General features: G+C 36.0%; 2 protein-coding genes across 6 annotated transcripts; one reads left to right on the forward strand and one right to left on the reverse strand.

The window, feature by feature from the left end:
- Positions 1–483: 483 nt before the first annotated feature.
- LOC146695610 (uncharacterized) lies at positions 484–4,048 on the forward strand. The gene is made up of 6 exons (XM_085477914.1): positions 484–1,099; positions 1,304–1,349; positions 1,424–1,515; positions 2,299–2,409; positions 3,000–3,276; positions 3,353–4,048. Exons 1-6 carry the CDS (start codon positions 636–638, stop codon positions 3,557–3,559), a joined length of 1,197 nt encoding a protein of 398 aa, XP_085334040.1. The 5' UTR covers positions 484–635; the 3' UTR covers positions 3,560–4,048.
- On the reverse strand, positions 4,039–22,300 carry LOC146695611 (G2/M phase-specific E3 ubiquitin-protein ligase-like). Of its 5 annotated transcripts, none has more exons than XM_085477909.1 (15): positions 21,779–22,300; positions 21,556–21,613; positions 9,046–9,149; positions 8,774–8,823; positions 8,387–8,462; positions 7,869–8,180; positions 7,662–7,743; positions 7,485–7,582; positions 7,031–7,228; positions 6,864–6,950; positions 6,457–6,710; positions 6,096–6,224; positions 5,894–6,031; positions 5,069–5,171; positions 4,039–4,494 (listed from the first exon to the last, which is right to left on the reverse strand). In XM_085477909.1, exons 4-15 carry the CDS (start codon positions 8,819–8,821, stop codon positions 4,277–4,279), a joined length of 1,743 nt encoding a protein of 580 aa, XP_085334035.1. In that variant the 5' UTR covers positions 8,822–8,823; positions 9,046–9,149; positions 21,556–21,613; positions 21,779–22,300; the 3' UTR covers positions 4,039–4,276. The 5 variants fall into 5 exon arrangements, with proteins under 5 accessions (XP_085334035.1, XP_085334036.1, XP_085334034.1 ...); XM_085477910.1 differs by having other exon boundaries at positions 7,485–7,579; positions 21,556–21,668; XM_085477908.1 differs by having other exon boundaries at positions 21,556–21,668.
- Between the last annotated feature and the right edge of the window lie 834 nt (positions 22,301–23,134).

Here is a 23,134-nt window from a genome sequence, read left to right on the forward strand (position 1 = left end):
TTCTCACTCTTTCTGCTCCCACCATTGTACTCCGCACACACAGCTTACCTGTATTATAGTGCTTAGGCTGATTGCAAAGTGAACGAATTATCTAAGAAAGTTTTCACATGTGAAAGTGTGCCAGACAGTTGGCAAATTAGTGTTAATGATAGCCATACATGTGTATACTTTTGCTAGGAGTGTGTTGGAAATTTGGAAATTGAGTGTTGTGCAGTGAATTGTGCCTACAGTCTTGCAAAGTGTGTGTTACAAAATTGCAAACTGAGTGCAAAGCAGTTTTTGTGCTTTTAGTTTTGCACACTCAGTGAGTGGTTTTGCTATACGTCTGACTAGTTTTAGAAATTGTGCTACAAGAATCACAGTTAGTGTTTAGGCATTCGGTAAAAACTGTAATATCTGTTTGGTGCTATTGAGTGTAAATTACAGTTTTTTCTGAATGCTTAAACCCTAACTGTGATTCCTGTAGCACAATTCCTTGTCTTGAACACCTTCCCCTGGATCTGGACTTTTTAGATTTCATTTGCACCCAGGAACTAGTTTTTCTACAAGCTTTGTCTGGTCAAGTTCAGGTTTGCCCTGTCCTCTTAGATGCATTATGTAGTTTACATACTCTGATAAACAGAGAAAAGGATAAAATGAATCTACATAGTGCTGTCATTCAGTTTGAGTGGGGACCTACTGGGCGACTAAGAATGGCTCTTTCCCCCCATCATCTTAACAGCCTTCTGGAACTGAACTTGTCCATCCCAGCCATTGCTAAAATTTTGGGAATGTCAAGAAGCACAATATTCAGACGCATGAATGAGTTCAATCTTTCAGTCAAAGCACTCTATAGCAGCCTGTCAGATGAAGAGTTGGACCAATGCATTACAGACATAAAATCCAGGCAGCCTCACGCTGGATACCGGATGGTGAAAGCACTTCTTCAGGCCAGAGGACACAGAGTCCAGTACCAAAGGGTTAGAAGTTCTATGCACCGTGTTGACACAGCTGGTGTTGTGTCAAGGATGTTTTCCTTGGGATGCATTGCTCGACGTGCTTATTCCGTCCCAGGACCACAGTCTCTAATGCATATTGACACAAATCACAAACTGATACGGTAAATTATTTGATCTTTTGAAGTGAAAGATATTCCTGAGAATTTTTTCATCTGCAAATGTTCAGAACTGTATTTTGTTATCTTACTCGTTACTATATTTGCATCTGGACATACATAAATTACATCTTGCATTGCTTACATTTAAACACTTCAAAGTGATAATTCCAAAATTGATAAAAAAAAAAATTTGTTTTCCCCATTCAGCTATAACATTGTGATCTTTGGAGGTATTGATGGCTTTTCTCGTAAGGTAAGTTTAGTTTAGTAAGTAAATCAAATGTAATATTTACATGGAAGTTTCCCATTGTTCTTTTTCCTATAAAGATTATGTATCTCGGTGCTGCTTCCAACAATCTGGCATCAACAACACTGGCATTCTTCCGAAAATCAATCGAGAAGTTTGGTTTTCCTCTCAGGTAATAAGTGATGCATTTTATTATGGGTTAGGTATTATCTTACATACCTTTTGTAAGACTACATTTGGATATTTCATTAAAAGTTGTTTAAGATGATTCTAACTTGCCTCAATATATATATCTCTAATTTCAAAGGATTGTTATGGTGACTTGGGGATATTTAAGAATAAAAAAAAATTAATTCAACACCTTTACCAAACACTGCTGTTATGTAATTGGATACAAGGGGTGAGATAGTAATATTTTGCCTCCTTGGCTGTAACTCCCTGACATTACAAGGGTAATCATTTTATGATGTCGGGTTCAGTGTTACACCATGATTTCAAATTCAATATCATCATCAATAAGAATTAGTATTATCATTTCAGAATTGTAGGTAACCACTTTTAAATGCCATAGACTACTTATTTGTTTAATTTGATGTAAATATTTTTGCAAAAATATTCTAAAAATTGTCTCCTTACACAGATCATAATGATACAAGATGGCACTTGCGTAATTTTCAACAAATACAATAAATCTAAGTAATTACTACTAACCTGTGAAATCCTGAAAAATGTTTTAACAGCTGTGTTAAATTACACTTCATACTGACACATGCTGGAAAGTGCATTCATGAGACAATTTTTCTGATGCATTCAAGAGCAGTAGCAATGAAAGATTTTAAGGATTCTTTTACAATTTGTTTTTCAAACTTTGCTTAAGGCATATACTGTTCTTTATTATCAGATCTAATTTTTTTTAAAGCTTCGAATGTTTTGGGGTACGATTCTTTGTTTTCAGGGTTCGTGGCGACCACGGAGGGGAAAATGTGGAGGTTGCACGGCTGATGTTTACTGTTCGTGGCACAGGAAGAGGCAGTTTCATTTCAGGAAAGAGTGTGCACAATCAAAGGTTTGTTCTCATAAAATACTGTCCACCTCAAATGTTCCTGACATAAGATGGAAGGTGTTGCATCTTTATTTCCATTAATTAAAAATACATACATTTAAAGGGTATAGTTTTATGAAAGTTTTACAGTAAAATGTCTTTAGAAAACAGTGCCCTATCCAGCATGATACACTTTGTGATATGTATCAGGTGTTCCTTTTTTTTTTTGGCAGTTTTTGTTGTTTTTTCTTTCAATTTCCATTACTTACCCCTCAAGGAAGAAAATATTGGACAGGTCCAGCAAACCCCAAAGAGCCTTCAGGAATGTGCCCTATTTTTTTAGTTATTCACGCACCTTTTCCAGTCTGTTCCTTCCTTCCATGAATGTTCATTCTGTGTTAATGGTCTGGTTGTCATCTCATGTTGCCACTGATCATTACAACCCTTTTGGCACCTTTTAAGTGATATGCCTGGGTCCTTCCTACATGCCCTGGTAATGTATTATTACTGTTGTCATGCACACATTTCATGTCGGGTTAGAAACAAGCAGGGAATTTCTCATACACACCAAGAAAAGCCATACCTAATTAAATATTTTTTATATATTATTTCAGAATAGAGCGACTGTGGAGAGACCTCTGGGTGGCCGTTACATGCATTTACTACGATGTTCTTCACAACCTTGAGGAAGAGGGCCTTCTTGACATTTCAAATGTTGCACACCTCTTTTGCTGCCATTACGTCTTTCTTCCTCGACTGGAGGAGGATTTGAATACATTTTGCAGTGGATGGGACAACCATCCACTGCGAACAGAAAACAACATGAGTCCCAACCAGCTGTGGGAGTTGGGTCACAGATATCACCCTGTTCCTGTTCCAGAAAACACACAGGTAAAGGTGCACATTTTTAGTACTCATTGATTCCTATATACAATTATTCTTTCCTAATTTTGCTTGTTCGTTGCAGGGCTTCCAGATTCCAGACATTGACTGGGAGGACAGTGGCCTATCTTGCCATAACCATTCAAGCATTGTTGTTCCGAACACTGACTGTCCATTGACAGAAGAACAAATGACAACTTTACAGGGCATTGTTAATCCAAGAGCGGCATCCCAGTCCTTTGGTGCGGACATCTACATTATGGCTGTTCAGTTTTGTCAGCAATTCATTTAGAATAGGAAAGCTACATACAGTTGCAGGAAAGTTTGTGAATCTTGTTGAATTTCATTAATTTCTGCACAATTTGGTCATGAAATGTAATCGGATCTTCATCACGGGCATCTGGACAATCAGTCTGCTTAAACTAAACCAACTCAAAGAATTTTCATGGTGTTTTCATTAACATAATTGTGTATAAGCAGTTCTGATTATTGTGACTTTGGTCATGAAATGGGATCTGATCTTCAAATTGTGCTGAAATCTATGAGATTACACAGGGTTCACCAACTGTTTGAAGCTATAAACTTTGCTATAAGTAGGAATTTTTAGTAAAGCTTCGTAATGTAAATACTGAAGAATTAGGAGAGGGAACTTAAAAATATAGATTCACTCAGAAAACTAAATAGAAACTGCTTGTCAGTTTGAATGTTATGTTGTAAAGCAATATTTGACTGAAGGCTGATGGTTGGAATGTTTCAAAATTAAAACAACAATGTAAGTCAATCTTGTCCTTTTATTTTGATCAAGATGCATGCAAGATGTCATTGACAAGGTAAACTTTCAAGACATTAACAGTTTTAAAAACTACTTAAAGGCATTTTCAACCGAGAACTGAACCAATGTTGCCTGCACAGAGTAAATGGCATCAGAGAGGCCCAGTAGATGTGAACATTTATATTCCAAATCTTAAACAGAGACTTGTACAACACTACCTTGCATTATGGGAATGACTCAAATGAGTCCAAACCCTGAGTGGCAGGTTTCAGAGCAGGCAATGAGGTCTTCCTTAAAAGTTAAATAGTCCTTGTAGTGGTATGGAATGCGCAAGGTCTCATAGCAGGTGGCAGCAGTTGGATATCTGCCATCCACTAGCTCCACTGTGAGACTTTTTGGCACAATCTCCCATCCAGTCCAGAATTTTAGGACATTTTTCAGCTCACTTGGTGTTGCTGTGAAGAAAAAAATGAGGTTTAACAACCTTGAAAAAAATCCAACCAATATATTTTTAACATTGCAATAATATTGGTATTCTACGGAGCCCCGCAGGGGACACGGGAGAAAAAAAAATTAAGACGGACTTTTGCGAGATCTCGCAAAACAAACTCGGGATCTCGCAAATGTTTTAGCCGCATTCTTCAGAGGCCGCCAGCTCGAAGCCGACCGGGAGGTCGAGGCACGATGTGCCGGGAAAGGTCTCGACCTCCCGTTAGCTTCGAGCTAGTGGGTGTCACATCTCCAAAAGCGTCGGAGCACTTTTGCAAATATGTGATGTCTTGTAAACCGAGCAGGTATCTGACATTTACACCACTACATTCACGCCTCAAAATATCTTAAAGGTGTATTTTGTGACCCAGAAAGAGTAATATTACAACTAAGTAGCTGCCGCCATTGTTGGAATTCAACTTTTGTGAGATCCCGAGTTTGTTTTGCGAGATCTCGCAAAAGTCCGTCTTAATTTTTTTTCCCTCCCATGTCCCCTGCGGGGCTCCGTAGTATTCCCCTCCTGCAAAATGGCAAACCTACCATTTAGAATAAAATGCCTCATGTAGCCTGTGATTCGGCATTTATTTTCAAGAGGACAGTCATCATCTTCATCTTCTGGCCACATGATCCGCTGAAGAAGGACCTGTAACAGAACAAAGTATACCCTTAAAAATACTGCTGCACATTTTTCAGATTTCCATGGATTTTGTCTGTTCTTGTTTTGGGTAGTTCCCTTCCCTATAGCCATATTTCACCTGTTCTTAGCTCACTATCACCCACTTAGCCTTATGGTCCATGACTTGATTTCTTGAATAAATTTCTATAATAATCCATGTTTTGTGCTTTTTGTGTTCACTTGGATCCCCAAACCTCTACATAGTTTTGACTGTATCTTAAAAGAAGAAACTGTCTCAAACAAAAAATGAAAATAGAAATCAATTTTTTTTTTTCAAATTCAAACAACATTAATGGCTAAATATATAATTAGAAAATGTGTATTACCAAATAATTACTAATGTATTTTAGTCATGTCTTTTTCAAATCTACAAAATCGTTTTCTATATGTAAATCAGGCTTTGAGCAGTTTTATTTTTACAGGACTAAAGAAAAACTGCTGTAAAGATGTATGGTCCACAAGAATATGTTCATTTTTAGTATTTGTGCATTTTATTTGTAAAAATGAATACAGCTTTGTTATGGTAAGTTTATTATTTGATACATAATTCTTGGTAAATGCCAAATTAAAATTGCAATTTTTTCACTTTGTAGAATGACTCAAGTCTTCATAGTTTGCTTTGGACTACATTTTCTACAACACAGTAAAATGTTATTAATGAATACAGTATTTAGGAGCACAAAATTTACCTCAGGATTCACAGCAGCCAACTCTTGTGGAAAGAGTAAGGGCACCGTGTCAGGTCGCTGGGTCAGCAGGGTCCACATATGGGTTTCTTTAAGTCCCCTTCTCAGCTGTTTTATCGACCTCGTCACTCTTCCAATGACCTAAGGAAAAACGTTAACTAAACAGTAACACAGAAATATTTTACTTACTTTTCAATTTACTCACAGAATGGAGTAATAATTTCTCAAACAGCCATCTCCTGTTGTTCTCTGTCAAGGGGGGGAGGTCCCATGCATATGCCAGATCCTGAACACGTTTTCTCTCTTCATCCGACAGCTTGGATTGCCCTTCAAGCTGTAACCCATAAGACAGTAATTCAGACAGAAACAAGAACTATAAATTCCTAATTCCTCATACATAAAAAAAAAAAAAAAAAAAAAAAAGACAAGTTAAAAGTCTCAGACCATGTCTCAATGGCAGAGTTTTTGATCTAGAACAATTTTAAAGGATTAGTCTAGGTTAGACATGTTTATAACTCACACGGGGCAATGTATAAACGTTCCCTCATTTAAACATAAAAACCTACAAGCTGAATTGTCCCTCTCAGGTCTAGATCTGGACAGTCCTCGGGTGTAACGGTGGCAGTTTCAGGACTACCACCAAGTAGGACGTGCACAACGGCTGGGCTAAGTCCAGATAGGCATGGGCCTCCATGAAGAAAGGAGTGCCCTACCATCCTCCCTGCCATAAGGAACATATCACTCTCCACAAGAAAGTGAGCTGCTGATGGTATGTAATGGCCTGGCTCTCCCTCAAAAAGTGGAGTAACATTAGAGTTTGCTATGAGATAAATGAAAAGAAAGAAAACAAAAAAAGAAGATTACTTACACACAATACAGAGGTTTTCACAAAATAAAGAGACAATTAACTTGTGAAAAGTTATACAATATAATGATCATCAAACATAGGTACGGTCAACCAAAACAAACTAACCAAAATTGATGCAAAAACCAGACATCAGCTTCTCCATGCATGTTGATAAGAAAAAACGTATTACTCCTTGTCCGATAGCTGTATCCCCTGTTAGATCACCAAAATAAAATAATGAATACAAATAATTCTTTCAAGATATATTTATGTATCATTTTCAGAAAATTTACCCTCAAGCCTGCACTCCAAGGGACGTGCCCATTCAACATTGGGTCTCTTGTAGAATGAGATGAGGGCCATGTCCTGATCAGCTACACTTTGTCTGATGTCCATTGTGAGACGTAATGGGCTCTCCATTTCATGCATGTCCAAAGCATTCTTTGCACATTCATATTTGGCCTTTGAAGAGTCCAAAACAGTTAACCAGCCTAAAAGAAAATAGAAGTGATTATAATTGGATATAGTCTGTATATCACGTTCTATCTAGATACTATTACAAGAAGATTATGTTTTATCCTTTGAAGGATTGTCTAAAGTAGTTTGAATATGAGGCTATCAAAAATAAGAAATCCATTGAATGGATACAAACTAATGGTTTGATTTCCGGGAATTGTTCACATTAGCTGTTGATTGTTACTAATCAACACCTTCCTTACATAACCTGTGACTAAATGATTGACCTACCATCCCTGACTTCACAAGTAGTTCCAGATGGTCCTGGCATATCTGCTAGCCCTTCCTCAATTATTGTATCTTCATGCCCCTTTTCATTTCGTGAGCTACTATCAAAATATGTTGTTAAATTTCATTCAAGGCTTAAATCCAATGACAATAAAAATTGCAATTTTTGTTGCTAAATACCTTTCTCCACATGAAGAGGCATGCAGCTCAATGAGGTCAGAGTGAAACATATCTGTGCAGACAGGACACTGCTGCAATGGTGCTGTTGTGCAATAAATTATAAAGGACAAAGTTTATTTTTATAACATTTAATTTTTCCTTCTAGCTAGCTCTTAACACTTTATGCTTTTGGGTAATATGTTAGTATGAAATTGTCAAAAAACCTACATTCCTTTTCTGTAGGTTCATCACCATCTAAATTCACCACAGTACTTTCACTGGGAGTTTCCAAAGGAGGACAGGATTTTAGGTGTTCTGACAGAAGTTGCAGTGGAACACCTATGCCACACTTCTGGCATTTTGCTTTTGGCATGCATCTGAAGGACTCATCGCTTAGTGGTACAGGGTCATTGCTAAGTTCCTCTTGAATAGGAGCAATATATACATTTTTACCCCCACGACTGGCAGCCTTTAGGATTGTCCCTGTATAGCCAATATCAGCTGGAGGAACCAGAGAGAGTTTTCGGGTTCCCCAACCACCTGTATAAAAGCAAATTGCAGCAGATTATTCTGATCATGAAATATATCCAATGCCTCAAGAAAAGTAAAAAAGAAAAGTATCTTCAAAACTACTCAGAATTAGGAATTCACAACATGCGGTGAAAAGGAACTTGTCTTAAAAGTACTTATTAAACAGCAGGATCAGTTTCTAGTTTAATTATACACAGTGCAGAATTCATACACACCCCCAGGTTTGAACAGCAGCCAGCCACCTGTTACCTCCTTCAGTTTGGGAAACAAATCATTCAGGGCGTCCCTTAACTGAAAGCAATAATACAAATACAATCTCTGAGTCCAAAGAAATTACACATTTAACATTAATTATACCCCTGTATATACTAAGAAACGGTAAAAGAAGCATGCATTTACAGTGCAAACTGGATATAATAAAAAAATCTTTTTCAATCCAAAATTTACAGTTACATTTTCATGATTAATGATGAATATCCAATAATAATATTATTTTTTGTAAATGCCACCTGTGACCTGCAGTGATGGTCACCTTCAATAACACTTTTATTAAGCGAAAACTTCTCAGTTTTGATCAGTGAATAAAAAGAATAAGTTTATACCTCTTCATGTGTTGTGCTCTCATCAAGATGTGCTGTTCTTTGACCCATCCCTGCATATATATATATATATATGTATATATATATATATATATATATATATATATATATATATATATATATATACACACACACACACACATACATATATATATACACACACACACACACGCATATATATACACACACACACATATATATACATATACACATATACATAGATATATCTCAATTTAGTTGAATGTAGGATTAACTCATAAGTCTTGCTAAAGTACCTTGTATTCTGATTCATCGCAGCAGCAACAGCAGGAGTTTGGTTGGATGATGTTAGCAACTGCAGCAAGTGTCTTGCTGACCGAATAATTTCATCCTGCATAATCTGAAACAAACACATAAAGACAGAAACAATTTATAAATTAACGTTCGATAAAATCTAAGAATGTATCATTTATTAGATAACAATATGAATATGTCTAACAAAAAACCTGTGTGGAGCAAAGTTACATTCAATCAAGATGGTCTGGCATGCTACAACTTTATAGTTGTTAAATTCTGGATACAAGTATACATACCCATCTTGTACGTGTTTATTATTATTAGTGTGAATGCTTGAAAAGCATTCACAGTATTGTTCTTCTAATCTTTATTAGTGTGAATGCTTGAAAAGCATTCACAGTATTGTTCTTCTAATCTTTATTATTAGTGTGAATGCTTGAAAAGCATTCACAGTATTGTTCTTCTAATCTTTATTATTATTATTATTATATTTTATTCTGTATTCCGTACGTTTTTTGTAATCCTACTCCTTCAAAACCGTTCAACTTAGAAAAACCATTCCAACACCGTTAGATTCCTATTCTTTTGGACAACACTGCTTCCATTTTTCATATTTTTAACATTTATATTTTTAATTTTATTCAACTTTATTCAACAAAAATTTATAATGTATTTCAATGGGGAGACCCTTCAAATCCTCATTCAACTTACTCATTTTTAAACTCTTACTACTTCCACATACATTGACATAGAGCCACCATTCAAACTTTAAAACGAAGACAAGACATTCAACTATTCAACTTGCATTTATCTTTTCAATATCTATTATACTTTTTCTTCAGTTCCAGTTTAAGTTTCATGATGTTTTTTCACCCGTTTCAGAGTTTATAATGGGTGTGTATGGGACGGAATGTTGGGGCTAGAGTGAGGCAGCTCAACTGCTAGAGTGAGAGGAGCAAAAAAAATAATCTTAAAATCTTTTTTAAAACTGCTGCTGTGTCCGCAGCGTTTGCTCTACAGGTATGATTTTACCCTCAAAACGTAGCCATGGCTGTCCTCTTTCATCCAATGTGTTTACTATTGTACTAGGTGTTATGGTTCTTTCATAAATGTCACCAATGCACAGCCTCCTCCCTCCAACTCTTCCATAGACTCTAATGTTAAAATGGCTCAGAAGGTTCGTTTGAAAATCAGAAGAGCATGGTGTCTTTCCACTGTCACCACATCCATATAATAAACTCCACAGACATGAAAACTGAGAATTTGGTAGACTAGACATTGCTGTCGCTCACAGTGAAAGAATTTTGTCAATACGACTTTTACTTTTCATTTGGGAACGATTTGTTTCGGCCTGACTTTTCTGTTCATTTTAAGCAGCAAAAGTGAGGTGCATGTCTGTGTCGTGTGTATGGAGCCATTGGGTGCGGTCACTATAGCAACCAGGCTCACACCTGCCTGCTTAACGAGCTCTCTCTCTCTCTCTGCCAAAATTAATCTTAAACACTTCTCTTTCAACTGCTGCTGTGTCCACAGTGTTAAAGCCATCATTTTACCCTCAAAACGTCGCCATCGTTGTTCTTTTTCCAACATCTTGTCTTTCAAAGCTCAGAGATGTAAACTTTTTAAACTGTGTGGGTCCAAGTGGAGGGATCACATTTTAGTCATTCAGTGATTCAAAGAATAGGACCTTTTAATATTCTTTCAGATGTTTTCTGACTCTAAATGTTCTTTTCTCATTTCTTAGGTTTTTCTAATTTACAATTAAAACATTTTCAGCTTTTTTCCAACTTCTTCTTCTGTGTAACCTTCAGCTTTTAGCAGTTCAGCACTTTTGTTTTCAGGTTAAATTCGGGGTTTTTTTTTTTATCTCATTCAAAATTTTTAACTTAAATTCAGTAATTATTTCATTTCAATGCATACATTCAGATTCAAGCATTCACACTGCAGTTTCTTCAGAAAATGCACTTTCTAGTTATTATTATTATTATATTTTATTCTGTATTCCGTACGTTTTTTGTAATCCTACTCCTTCAAAACCGTTCAACTTAGAAAAACCATTCCAACACCGTTAGATTCCTATTCTTTTGGACAACACTGCTTCCATTTTTCATATTTTTAACATTTATATTTTTAATTTTATTCAACTTTATTCAACAAAAATTTATAATGTATTTCAATGGGGAGACCCTTCAAATCCTCATTCAACTTACTCATTTTTAAACTCTTACTACTTCCACATACATTGACATAGAGCCACCATTCAAACTTTAAAACGAAGACAAGACATTCAACTATTCAACTTGCATTTATCTTTTCAATATCTATTATACTTTTTCTTCAGTTCCAGTTTAAGTTTCATGATGTTTTTTCACCCGTTTCAGAGTTTATAATGGGTGTGTATGGGACGGAATGTTGGGGCTAGAGTGAGGCAGCTCAACTGCTAGAGTGAGAGGAGCAAAAAAAATAATCTTAAAATCTTTTTTAAAACTGCTGCTGTGTCCACAGCGTTTGCTCTACAGGTATGATTTTACCCTCAAAACGTAGCCATGGCTGTCCTCTTTCATCCAATGTGTTTACTATTGTACTAGGTGTTATGGTTCTTTCATAAATGTCACCAATGCACAGCCTCCTCCCTCCAACTCTTCCATAGACTCTAATGTTAAAATGGCTCAGAAGGTTCGTTTGAAAATCAGAAGAGCATGGTGTCTTTCCACTGTCACCACGTCCATATAATAAACTCCACAGACATGAAAACTGAGAATTTGGTAGACTAGACATTGCTGTCGCTCACAGTGAAAGAATTTTGTCAATACGACTTTTACTTTTCATTTGGGAACGATTTGTTTCGGCCTGACTTTTCTGTTCATTTTAAGCAGCAAAAGTGAGGTGCATGTCTGTGTCCGTGTGTATGGAGCCATTGGGTGCGGTCACTATAGCAACCAGGCTCACACCTGCCTGCTTAACGAGCTCTCTCTGCCACTCTGCCAAAATTCATCTTAAACACTTCTCTTTCAACTGCTGCTGTGTCCACAGTGTTAAAGCCATCATTTTACCCTCAAAACGTCGCCATCATTGTTCTTTTTCCAACATCTTGTCTTTCAAAGCTCAGAGATGTAAACTTTTTAAACTGTGTGGGTCCAAGTGGAGGGATCACATTTTAGTCATTCAGTGATTCAAAGAATATGACCTTTTAATATTCTTTCAGATGTTTTCTGACTCTAAATGTTCTTTTCTCATTTCTTAGGTTTTTCTAATTTACAATTAAAACATTTTCAGCTTTTTTCCAACTTCTTCTTCTGTGTAACCTTCAGCTTTTAGCAGTTCAGCACTTTTGTTTTCAGGTTAAATTCGGGTTTTTTTTTTTATCTCATTCAAAATTTTTAACTTAAATTCAGTAATTATTTCATTTCAATGCATACATTCAGATTCAAGCATTCACACTGCAGTTTCTTCAGAAAATGCACTTTCTAGTTATATTTTCTTATTCCGTACGTTTTTTGAAAGCCTACTCCTTCAAAACCGTTCAACTTAGAAAAACCATTCAAACACTATTAGATTCCTATTATTTTGGACATGACTGCTTCTACTTTTCTCATTTTTAACATTTATATTTTTAATTTTATTCAACTTTATTCAACAAAAATTTCCCATGTATTTCAATGGGGAGACCCTTCAAATTCTCATTCAACTTACTCATTTTTAAACTCTTACTACTTCCACATACATTGACATAGAGCCACCATTCAAACTTTAAAACGAAGACAAGACATTCAACTATTCAACTTGTATTTATCTTTTCAATATCTATTATACTTTTTCTTCAGTTCCAGTTTAAGTTTCATGATGTTTTTTCACCCGTTTCAGAGTTTATAATGGGTGTGTATGGGACGGAATGTTGGGGCTAGAGTGAGACAGCTCAACTGCTAGAGTGAGAGGAGCAAAAAAATTAATCTTAAAATCTTTTTTAAAACTGCTGCTGTGTCCGCAGCGTTTGCTCTACAGGTATGATTTTACCCTCAAAACGTAGCCATCGCTGTCCTCTTTCATCCAATGTGTTTACTATTGTCCTAGGTGTTATGGTTCTTTCGTAAATGTCACCAATGCACAGCCTCCTCCCTCCAACTCTTCCATAGACTCTAATGTTAAAATGGCTCAGAAGGTTCGTTTGAAAATCAGAAGAGCATGGTGTCTTTCCACTGTCACCACGTCCATATAATAAGCTCCACAGGCATGAAAACTGAGAATTTGGTAGACTAGACATTGCTGTCGCTCACGGTGAAAGAATTTTGTCAATACGACTTTTACTTTTCATTTGGGAGCGATTTGTTTCGGCCTGACTTTTCTGTTCATTTTAAGCAGCAAAAGTGAAGCGCATGTCTGTGTACGTGTGTATGGAGCCATTGGGTGCGGTCACTATAGCAACCAGGCTCACACCTGCCTGCTTAACGAGCTCTCTCTGCCACTCTGCCAAAATTCATCTTAAACACTTCTCTTTCAACTGCTGCTGTGTCCACAGTGTTAAAGCCATCATTTTACCCTCAAAACGTCGCCATCGTTGTTCTTTTTCCAACATCTTGTCTTTCAAAGCTCAGAGATATAAACTTTTTAAACTGTGTGGGTCCAAGTGGAGGGATCACATTTTAGTCATTCAGTGATTCAAAGAATATGACCTTTTAATATTCTTTCAGATGTTTTCTGACTCTAAATGTTCTTTTCTCATTTCTTAGGTTTTTCTAATTTACAATTAAAACATTTTCAGCTTTTTTCCAACTTCTTCTTCTGTGTAACCTTCAGCTTTTAGCAGTTCAGCACTTTTGTTTTCAGGTTAAATTCGGGTTTTTTTTTTAATCTCATTTAAAATTTTTAACTTAAATTCAGTAATTATTTCATTTCAATGCATACATTCAGATTCAAGCATTCACACTGCAGTTTCTTCAGAAAATGCACTTTCTAGTTAGTGTGAATGCTTGAAAAGCATTCACAGTATTGTTCTTCAAATCTTTATTATTATATATTCCGTACGTTTTTTGGCATCTAACTCCTTCAAAACCGTTCAACTTAGAAAAACCATTCAAACATCGTTAGATTCCTATTCTTTTGGACATGACTGCTTCTACTTTTCTCATTTTTAACATTTATATTTTTAATTTTATTCAACTTTATTCAACAAAAATTTCCCATGTATTTCAATGGGGAGACCCTTCAAATTCTCATTCAACTTACTCATTTTTAAACTCTTACTATTTCCACATACATTGACATAGAGCCACCATTCAAACTTTAAAACGAAGACAAGACATTCAACTATTCAACTTGTATTTATCTTTTCAATATCTATTATACTTTTTCTTCAGTTCCAGTTTAAGTTTCATGATGTTTTTTCACCCGTTTCAAAATTTATAATGGGTGTGTATGGGACGGAATGTTGGGGCTAGAGTGAGGCAGCTCAACTGCTAGAGTGAGAGGAGCAAAAAAATTAATCTTAAAATCTTTTTTAAAACTGCTGCTGTGTCCGCAGCGTTTGCTCTACAGGTATGATTTTACCCTCAAAACGTAGCCATGGCTGTCCTCTTTCATCCAATGTGTTTACTATTGTACTAGGTGTTATGGTTCTTTCATAAATGTCACCAATGCACAGCCTCCTCCCTCCAACTCTTCCATAGACTCTAATGTTAAAATGGCTCAGAAGGTTCGTTTGAAAATCAGAAGAGCATGGTGTCTTTCCACTGTCACCACGTCCATATAATAAACTCCACAGGCATGAAAACTGAGAATTCAGTAGACTAGAAGCTGCTGTCGCTCACGGTGAAAGAATTTTGTCAATACGACTTTTACTTTTCATTTGGGAACGATTTGTTTCGGCCTGACTTTTCTGTTCATTTTAAGCAGCAAAAGTGAGGCGCATGTCTGTGTACGTGTGTATGGAGCCATTGGGTGCGGTCACTATAGCAACCAGGCTCACACCTGCCTGCTTAACGAGCTCTGCCTGCCACTGTACCAAGATTCATCTTAAGCACTTCTCTTTCAACTGCTGCTGTGTCCACAGTGTTACAGCCATCATTTTACCCTCAAATTGTCGCCATTATTGTTCTCTTTCCAACACCGTATCTTTCAAAGCTCAGGCATTTAAACTTTTTAAACTGTGTGGATCAAAGTGGAGGGATCACATTTGAGTCATTCAGTGATTCAAAGAATATGACCTTTTAATATTCATTCAGATGTTTTCTGACTCTAAATGTTCTTTTCTCATTTCTTAGGGTTTTCTAATTTACATTTAAAACATTTTCAGTTTTTTTCCAACTCCTTCTTTTGTGTAACCTTCAGCTTTTAGCAGTTCAGCACCTTTGTTTTCAGGTTAAATTCGTTTTTTGTTTTTTGTTTTTTTTTAATCTCATTCAATATTTTTAACTCAAAATTCAGCAATTAATTCATTTCAGTGCATACATTCAGATTCAAGCATTCACACTGCAGTTTCTTCAGAAAATGCACTTTCTAGTTAGTGTGAATGCTTGAAAAGCATTCACAGTATTGTTATTCGAATCTTTATTAGTGTGAATGCTTGAAAAGCATTCACAGTATTGTTCTTCTAATCTTTATTATTATTATTATATTTTATTCTGTATTCCGTACGTTTTTTGTAATCCTACTCCTTCAAAACCGTTCAACTTAGAAAAACCATTCAAACACCGTTAGATTCCTATTCTTTTGGACAACACTGCTTCTATTTTTCATATTTTTAACATTTATATTTTTAATTTTATTCAACTTTATTCAACAAAAATTTATAATGTATTTCAATGGGGAGACCCTTCAAATCCTCATTCAACTTACTCATTTTAAAACTCTTACTACTTCCACATACATTGACATAGAGCCACCATTCAAACTTTAAAACGAAGACAAGACATTCAACTATTCAACTTGTATTTATCTTTTCAATATCTATTATACTTTTTCTTCAGTTCCAGTTTAAGTTTCATGATGTTTTTTCACCCGTTTCAGAGTTTATAATGGGTGTGTATGGGACGGAATGTTGGGGCTAGAGTGAGGCAGCTCAACTGCTAGAGTGAGAGGAGCAAAAAAATTAATCTTAAAATCTTTTTTAAAACTGCTGCTGTGTCCGCAGCGTTTGCTCTACAGGTATGATTTTACCCTCAAAACGTAGCCATGGCTGTCCTCTTTCATCCAATGTGTTTACTATTGTACTAGGTGTTATGGTTCTTTCATAAATGTCACCAATGCACAGCCTCCTCCCTCCAACTCTTCCATAGACTCTAATGTTAAAATGGCTCAGAAGGTTCGTTTGAAAATCAGAAGAGCATGGTGTCTTTCCACTGTCACCACGTCCATATAATAAGCTCCACAGGCATGAAAACTGAGAATTAGGTAGACTAGACATTGCTGTCGCTCACGGTGAAAGAATTTCGTCAATACGACTTTTACTTTTCATTTGGGAACGATTTGTTTGGGCCTGACTTTTCTGTTCATTTTAAGCAGCAAAAGTGAGGCGCATGTCTGTGTACGTGTGTATGGAGCCATTGGGTGCGGTCACTATAGCAACCAGGCTCACACCTGCCTGCTTAACGAGCTCTCTCTCACTCTGCCAAGATTCATCTTAAACACTTCTCTTTCAACTGCTGCTGTGTCCACAGTGTTACAGCCATCATTTTACCCTCAAAACGTCGCCATCGTTGTTCTCTTTCCAACACTGTTTTTCAAAGCTCAGACTTTTACATTTTTTAAACTGTGTGGATCCAAGCAGAGGGATCAGATTTTAGTCATTCAGTGATTCAAAGAATATGACCTTTTAATATTCATTCAGATGTTTTCTGACTCTAAATGTTCTTTTCTCATTTCTTAGGTTTTTCTAATTTACAATTAAAACATTTTCAGCTTTTTTCCAACTTCTTCTTCTGTGTAACCTTCAGCTTTTAGCAGTTCAGCACTTTTGTTTTCAGGTTAAATTCGGGTTTTTTTTTTTTATCTCATTCAAGATTTTTAACTTAAATTCAGTAATTAATTCATTTCAGTGCATACATTCAGATTCAAGCATTCACACTGCAGTTTCTTCAGAAAATGCACTTTCTAGTTATTATTATTATTATATTTTATCTATTCCGTACGTTTTTTGTAATCCTACTCCTTCAAAACCGTTCAACTTAGAAAAACCATTCAAACACCGTTAGATTCCTATTCTTTTGGACAACACTGCTTCTATTTTTCATATTTTTAACATTTATATTTTTAATTTTATTCAACTTTATTCAACAAAAATTTATAATGTATTTCAATGGGGAGACCCTTCAAATCCTCATTCAACTTACTCATTTTTAAACTCTTACTACTTCCACATACATTGACATAGAGCCACCATTCAAACTTTAAAACGAAGACAAGACATTCAACTATTCAACTTGTATTTATCTTTTCAATATCTATTATACTTTTTCTTCAGTTCCAGTTTAAGTTTCATGATGTTTTTTCACCCGTTTCAGAGTTTATAATGGGTGTGTATGGGACGGAATGTTGGGGCTAGAGTGAGACAGCTCAACTGCTAGAGTGAGAGGAGCAAAAAAATTAATCTTAAAATCTTTTTTAAAACTGCTGCTGTGTCCGCAGCGTTTGTTCTACAGGTATGATTTTACCCTCAAAACGTAGCCATGGCTGTCCTCTTTCATCCAATGTGTTTACTATTGTCCTAGGTGTTATGGTTCTTTCATAAATGTCACCAATGCACAGCCTCCTCCCTCCAACTCTTCCATAGACTCTAATGTTAAAATGGCTCAGAAGGTTCGTTTGAAAATCAGAAGAGCATGGTGTCTTTCCACTGTCACCACGTCCATATAATAAACTCCACAGACATGAAAACTGAGAATTTGGTAGACTAGACATGGCTGTCGCTCACGGTGAAAGAATTTTGTCAATACGTCCTATACTTTTCATTTGGGAAGAATTTGTTTGGGCCTGACTTTTCTGTTCATTTTAAGCAGCAAAAGTGAGGTGCATGTCTGTGTCGTGTGTATGGAGCCATTGGGTGCAGTCACTATAGCAACCAGGCTCACACCTGCCTGCTTAACGAGCTCTCTCTCACTCTGCCAAGATTCATCTTAAACACTTCTCTTTCAACTGCTGCTGTGTCCACAGTGTCACAGCCATCATTTTACCCTCAAAACGTCGCCATCGTTGTTCTTTTTCCAACATCTTGTCTTTCAAAGCTCAGAGATGTAAACTTTTTAAACTGTGTGGGTCCAAGTGGAGGGATCACATTTTAGTCATTCAGTGATTCAAAGAATATGAACGTTTAATATTCTTTCAGATGTTTTCTGACTCTAAATGTTCTTTTCTCATTTCTTAGGTTTTTCTAATTTACAATTAAAATATTTTCAGCTTTTTTCCAACTTCTTCTTCTGTGTAACCTTCAGCTTTTAGCAGTTCAGCACTTTTGTTTTCAGGTTAAATTCGGGTTTTTTTTTTATCTTATTCAACATTTTTAACTTAAATTCAGTAATTAATTCATTTCAGTGCATACATTCAGATTCAAGCATTCACACTGCAGTTTCTTCAGAAAATGCACTTTCTAGTTCTATTTTATTATTATGGATTCCGTACGTTTTTTGTAATCTATCTCCTTCAAAACCGTTCAACTTAGAAAAACCATTCAAACACCATTAGATTCCTATTCTTTTGGACATGACTGCTTCTATTTTTCTCATTTTTAACATTTATATTTTTAATTTTATTCAACTTTTTTCAACAAAAATTTCCCATGTATTTCAATGGGGAGACCCTTCAAATTCTCATTCAACTTCCTCCTCTTTAAACTGTATCTACTTCCACATACATTGACATAGAGCCACCATTCAAACTTTAAAACGAAGACAAGACATTCAACTATTCAACTTGTATTTATCTTTTCAATATCTATTATACTTTTTCTTCAGTTCCAGTTTAAGTTTCATGATGTTTTTTCACCCGTTTCAGAGTTTATAATGGGTGTGTATGGGACGGAATGTTGGGGCTAGAGTGAGGCAGCTCAACTGCTAGAGTGAGAGGAGCAAAAAAATTAATCTTAAAATCTTTTTTAAAACTGCTGCTGTGTCCGCAGCGTTTGCTCTACAGGTATGATTTTACCCTCAAAACGTAGCCATCGCTGTCCTCTTTCATCCAATGTGTTTACTATTGTACTAGGTGTTATGGTTCTTTCATAAATGTCACCAATGCACAGCCTCCTCCCTCCAACTCTTCCATAGACTCTAATGTTAAAATGGCTCAGAAGGTTCGTTTGAAAATCAGAAGAGCATGGTGTCTTTACACTGTCACCACGTCCATATAATAAGCTCCACAGGCATGAAAACTGAGAATTAGGTAGACTAGACATGGCTGTCGCTCACGGTGAAAGAATTTTGTCAGTACGACATGTACTTTTCATTTGGGAGCGATTTGTTTCGGCCTGACTTTTCTGTTCATTTTAAGCAGCAAAAGTGAGGTGCATGTCTGTGTCGTGTGTATGGAGCCATTGGGTGCGGTCACTATAGCAACCAGGCTCACACCTGCCTGCTTAACGAGCTCTGCCTGCCACTGTACCAAGATTCATCTTAAACACTTCTCTTTCAACTGCTGCTGTGTCCACAGTGTTACAGCCATCATTTTACCCTCAAATTGTCGCCATTATTGTTCTCTTTCCAACACCGTATCTTTCAAAGCTCAGGCATTTAAACTTTTTAAACTGTGTGGATCAAAGTGGAGGGATCACATTTGAGTCATTCAGTGATTCAAAGAATATGACCTTTTAATATTCATTCAGATGTTTTCTGACTCTAAATGTTCTTTTCTCATTTCTTAGGGTTTTCTAATTTACATTTAAAACATTTTCAGTTTTTTTCCAACTCCTCCTTCTGTGTAACCTTCAGCTTTTAGCAGTTCAGCACCATTGTTTTCAGGTTAAATTCGGGGTTTTTTTTGGTTTTTTTTAATCTCATTCAATATTTTTAACTCAAAATTCAGCAATTAATTCATTTCAGTGCATACATTCAGATTCAAGCATTCACACTGCAGTTTCTTCAGAAAATGCACTTTCTAGTTATTATTATTATCCTACCCAATTACATGTTTCTTTTAATCAGAGTATGCTGTTTTAATGACTTTACAATATCATTTACATTGCGTTCCTTACATTTTCCCAAATTGTATGTTATATTAATCCTATATTTCCGTTTTAATATTTCTAATGTTTGCCTTGTCTCAGAAGAATATGATGTAGGAGAAGATCCTAAAGGAGAGGAAAAAGTAGAATTATTTTTGTAATTTTTAAATCACCAACAAAAAGTGAGTTAAAAACACAAGGTTAGTTACCTAGTTAACTGAATATTCTTAGGCTATAAGATTCCAATGTTTATTTTATCATATTTCCTTATGGTTCTTTCAAAAAAGTTTATTTTTTAATTCATGCCATTTGTTGCAGCATTTTGATTTTCTGGTTAGGATTTTATTTATTCTTTTCTTACATCTTTTGTTTTAATAGCACAGTATATTTAAAAATTGAGCTCGCAAGAGAAAAAGCTTTATTTTCTATTTTATCTGTTTTATTTAAATGTTTTTGAGAACAAAGCCAAACCAAAACTTAATGAAGAAAGCTGGAACTGATTATTGAGTTCAGTGTTCCCAACGAATACTCTGAATGGATGAAAAAAAATGAAAACAGATTGCCTGGCAGCGTGTTTCATTTATGAAAAGATCAGAAAATTAAATTTGATATTGTCAAATTTAATCCCTTTGGTTTATGAAACAGTGAGAATGAATTTCTTAATGGGTGGCTCAGTTTGGGGAAATTGTGGGTAGCCTGCAAGGACCTCAACTCAATCCTATATTTCCGTTTTAATATTTCTAATGTTTGCCTTGTTTTCTTCACTGTCTGGTCTGCCTCTGTCTTGCGTGTATGGATGCATTTACACCGAAATGTCCCCAACAAAGGATGTTTTAATTCACCACTATTCCAGTGAAACACGAGTCTCCCATCTTCCTGCTACCGGTCTGGAGTTTTTGTTCACCAAAGCACACACCAACTTCATACTGACGGACAGATCACTGCCCTTTTGCCGCCTTGTCTGACCGTGTTTTGTGGCTTTGGTTCACTTCACCTCACTCTTCCCCATTCTTGTCATTAAATCAGGCCGTTCTACAACCATGGCAGCCATTCACTCTATGGCTTTATTCATGGTGTATTTTACCCCTTCACCAAAGGCCGTTCTCGTTTCCAACATTATATTTGCAGTGTTCGTCTATCTATCAATATCTGCGGAGTATTTTTTTAACGAGTATCCTATTTTCTAAAGCACAGCATGTAAAGGGTAGCTCGGTTAGCAGGATGCTAGCATGTAGCGCTTAGTGAGACACGCCTCAGACGAGTTGAGCAAAGACCCCGTCTGTGTACTTTATACGTGAGCAACGGATTTAAATAAAATTAAGGTTTCAAAAGACAAACTTGAAGATAAAAAAATATATATACTCACCGGAGAGCCGCCAGGGTTTGCCGCTGCCATCTTGGCGCTCCTAAATTCAAAACGCCTTCTGCAGACAGGCATGGGAGGCGTGGAAATTGTCTTTGAGTTAGTCAAACGTTTTCCTTAGTTCGAGTAGATGATAAAAAAAAAAAAAAAAAAAAAAAATGGGATTTTAAGTAGGACTAGGCATTCTGTAATGATCTCTATTTAGGAGAAAAACTTAATCACTCACCTTTAAACAGCTCTCTTTTAGGAGACACACTGCTGGCTAACGGTGTCATGTGATCAAACAGCGTAATTTAATTGGCTGAGAGCCACTCGACTCGATCTGGTGCTGATTGCTCTGGCTTGGGTCATTAAAGTTCATCACTTTTGCAGTTGAATTTTTGCAGGCGAATTTTTGCAGGTGAATTTTTTTCAGGTGAATTTTTGCAGATGAATTTTTTTCAGGCGAATTTTTTTCAGGTGAATTTTTGCAGGTGAATTTTTTTCAGGTGAATTTTTGCAGGTGAATTTTTTGCAGGTGAATTTTTTGCAGGTGAATTTTTTCAGGTGAATTTTTTCAGGTGAATTTTTGCAGGTGAATTTTTGCAGGTGAATTTTTTGCAGGTGAATTTTTGCAGGTGAATTTTTGCAGGTGAATATTTTTGCAGGGAAATTTGGAGGATAAAAATTCAGTGTCATAAATTCAATGTCTAAAAATACTTGAATTCTGATGACACTATATTTCTTCCATACAATCGCGTTTTATGAACACAAAATGCACGTTTATTGAATATGAAAAAGATGTGTTGATTAAACTCAGTTGTGCAACCAATTTCCGCTATTGAATCAAGTAAATCCAACATGGCCTTTTTTTTCAGTGTGAATGAGACTATAGGCTGTGTCATATATCTGCCATTAATCAGCAACAGTGAGGATTTATTGCACCCACAGCCATTATATGAGGTGGTGACATTAATGAGAAAAGCAGGCCAGGTAATGTAAAATGGTCATAAGTAACTAAGAGTAACACAACAGGAATAAAGGTCCTGCTGAAATGAGTTTAGTCAAAGGTCACTAGAATATACTGTATATAATTGACATTTATAATGCTAAGAATCATTCAAGAACAAAAGAGCCTAGAGTCAAAGAAGAAAGGTGAGTTTAGCAGAAATTGTAGTAAATCTAAAGTTTACATCCACCCAGAAAAATTCAATACAGGTCTAAATTTTAATCTCTGCCATCTCTTCCCTAAGAGTACCCAGACGTTGAGACATGCTCATACATGCATAGAAAGTTGAATGTTGCGAAAGGGATTTGGCAGATATAATCAGAACCAACCAAACCTGCAAATCATGATAAGGGGGAAAAAAACTTTAAAAAACAACAGACGATGAGTTCTGCATTGATGTCATTTCTCAGTATTTACTGAAATCCTGATTATGGATTGTTTTTAGTATCTCTGCAAGGAGATAATAACAAAAATCAGAAACATTTAAGGTCATGTAATAAAAAAAAAAAAGCTTAGATTCTGTATTTTCAATTAAAGAACAGGCTACTGTGGATTATTGTATTGCTCATTGGGGATTTTTGGCAAACTGAATTG

The sequence above is a fragment of the Copadichromis virginalis genome, linkage group LG13 (assembly GCF_057382275.1).
Source record: "Copadichromis virginalis isolate Kocher_CV1m ecotype Utaka linkage group LG13, C_Virginalis_male_GT1.1, whole genome shotgun sequence".
NCBI lineage: Eukaryota > Metazoa > Chordata > Actinopteri > Cichliformes > Cichlidae > Copadichromis > Copadichromis virginalis.

What these genes read in the sequence shown, in the direction of transcription:
- LOC146695610 (XM_085477914.1), top strand. Translation starts at nt 636, where the DNA reads ATGAATCTACATAGTGCTGTCATTCAGTTTGAGTGGGGACCTACTGGG. An exon ending in ACAAATCACAAACTGATACG is followed by an intron (nt 1,100 to 1,303) that starts GTAAATTATTTG and finishes TTCCCCATTCAG; the next exon opens with CTATAACATTGTGATCTTTG. An exon ending in AAGAGTGTGCACAATCAAAG is followed by an intron (nt 2,410 to 2,999) that starts GTTTGTTCTCAT and finishes ATATTATTTCAG; the next exon opens with AATAGAGCGACTGTGGAGAG.
- LOC146695611 (XM_085477909.1), bottom strand. Translation starts at nt 8,821, where the DNA reads ATGGGTCAAAGAACAGCACATCTTGATGAGAGCACAACACATGAAGAG. An exon ending in TGAGAGGGACAATTCAGCTT is followed by an intron (nt 6,225 to 6,456) that starts GTAGGTTTTTAT and finishes TATGGGTTACAG; the next exon opens with CTTGAAGGGCAATCCAAGCT. An exon ending in AGAAATTATTACTCCATTCT is followed by an intron (nt 6,032 to 6,095) that starts GTGAGTAAATTG and finishes GTTTTTCCTTAG; the next exon opens with GTCATTGGAAGAGTGACGAG.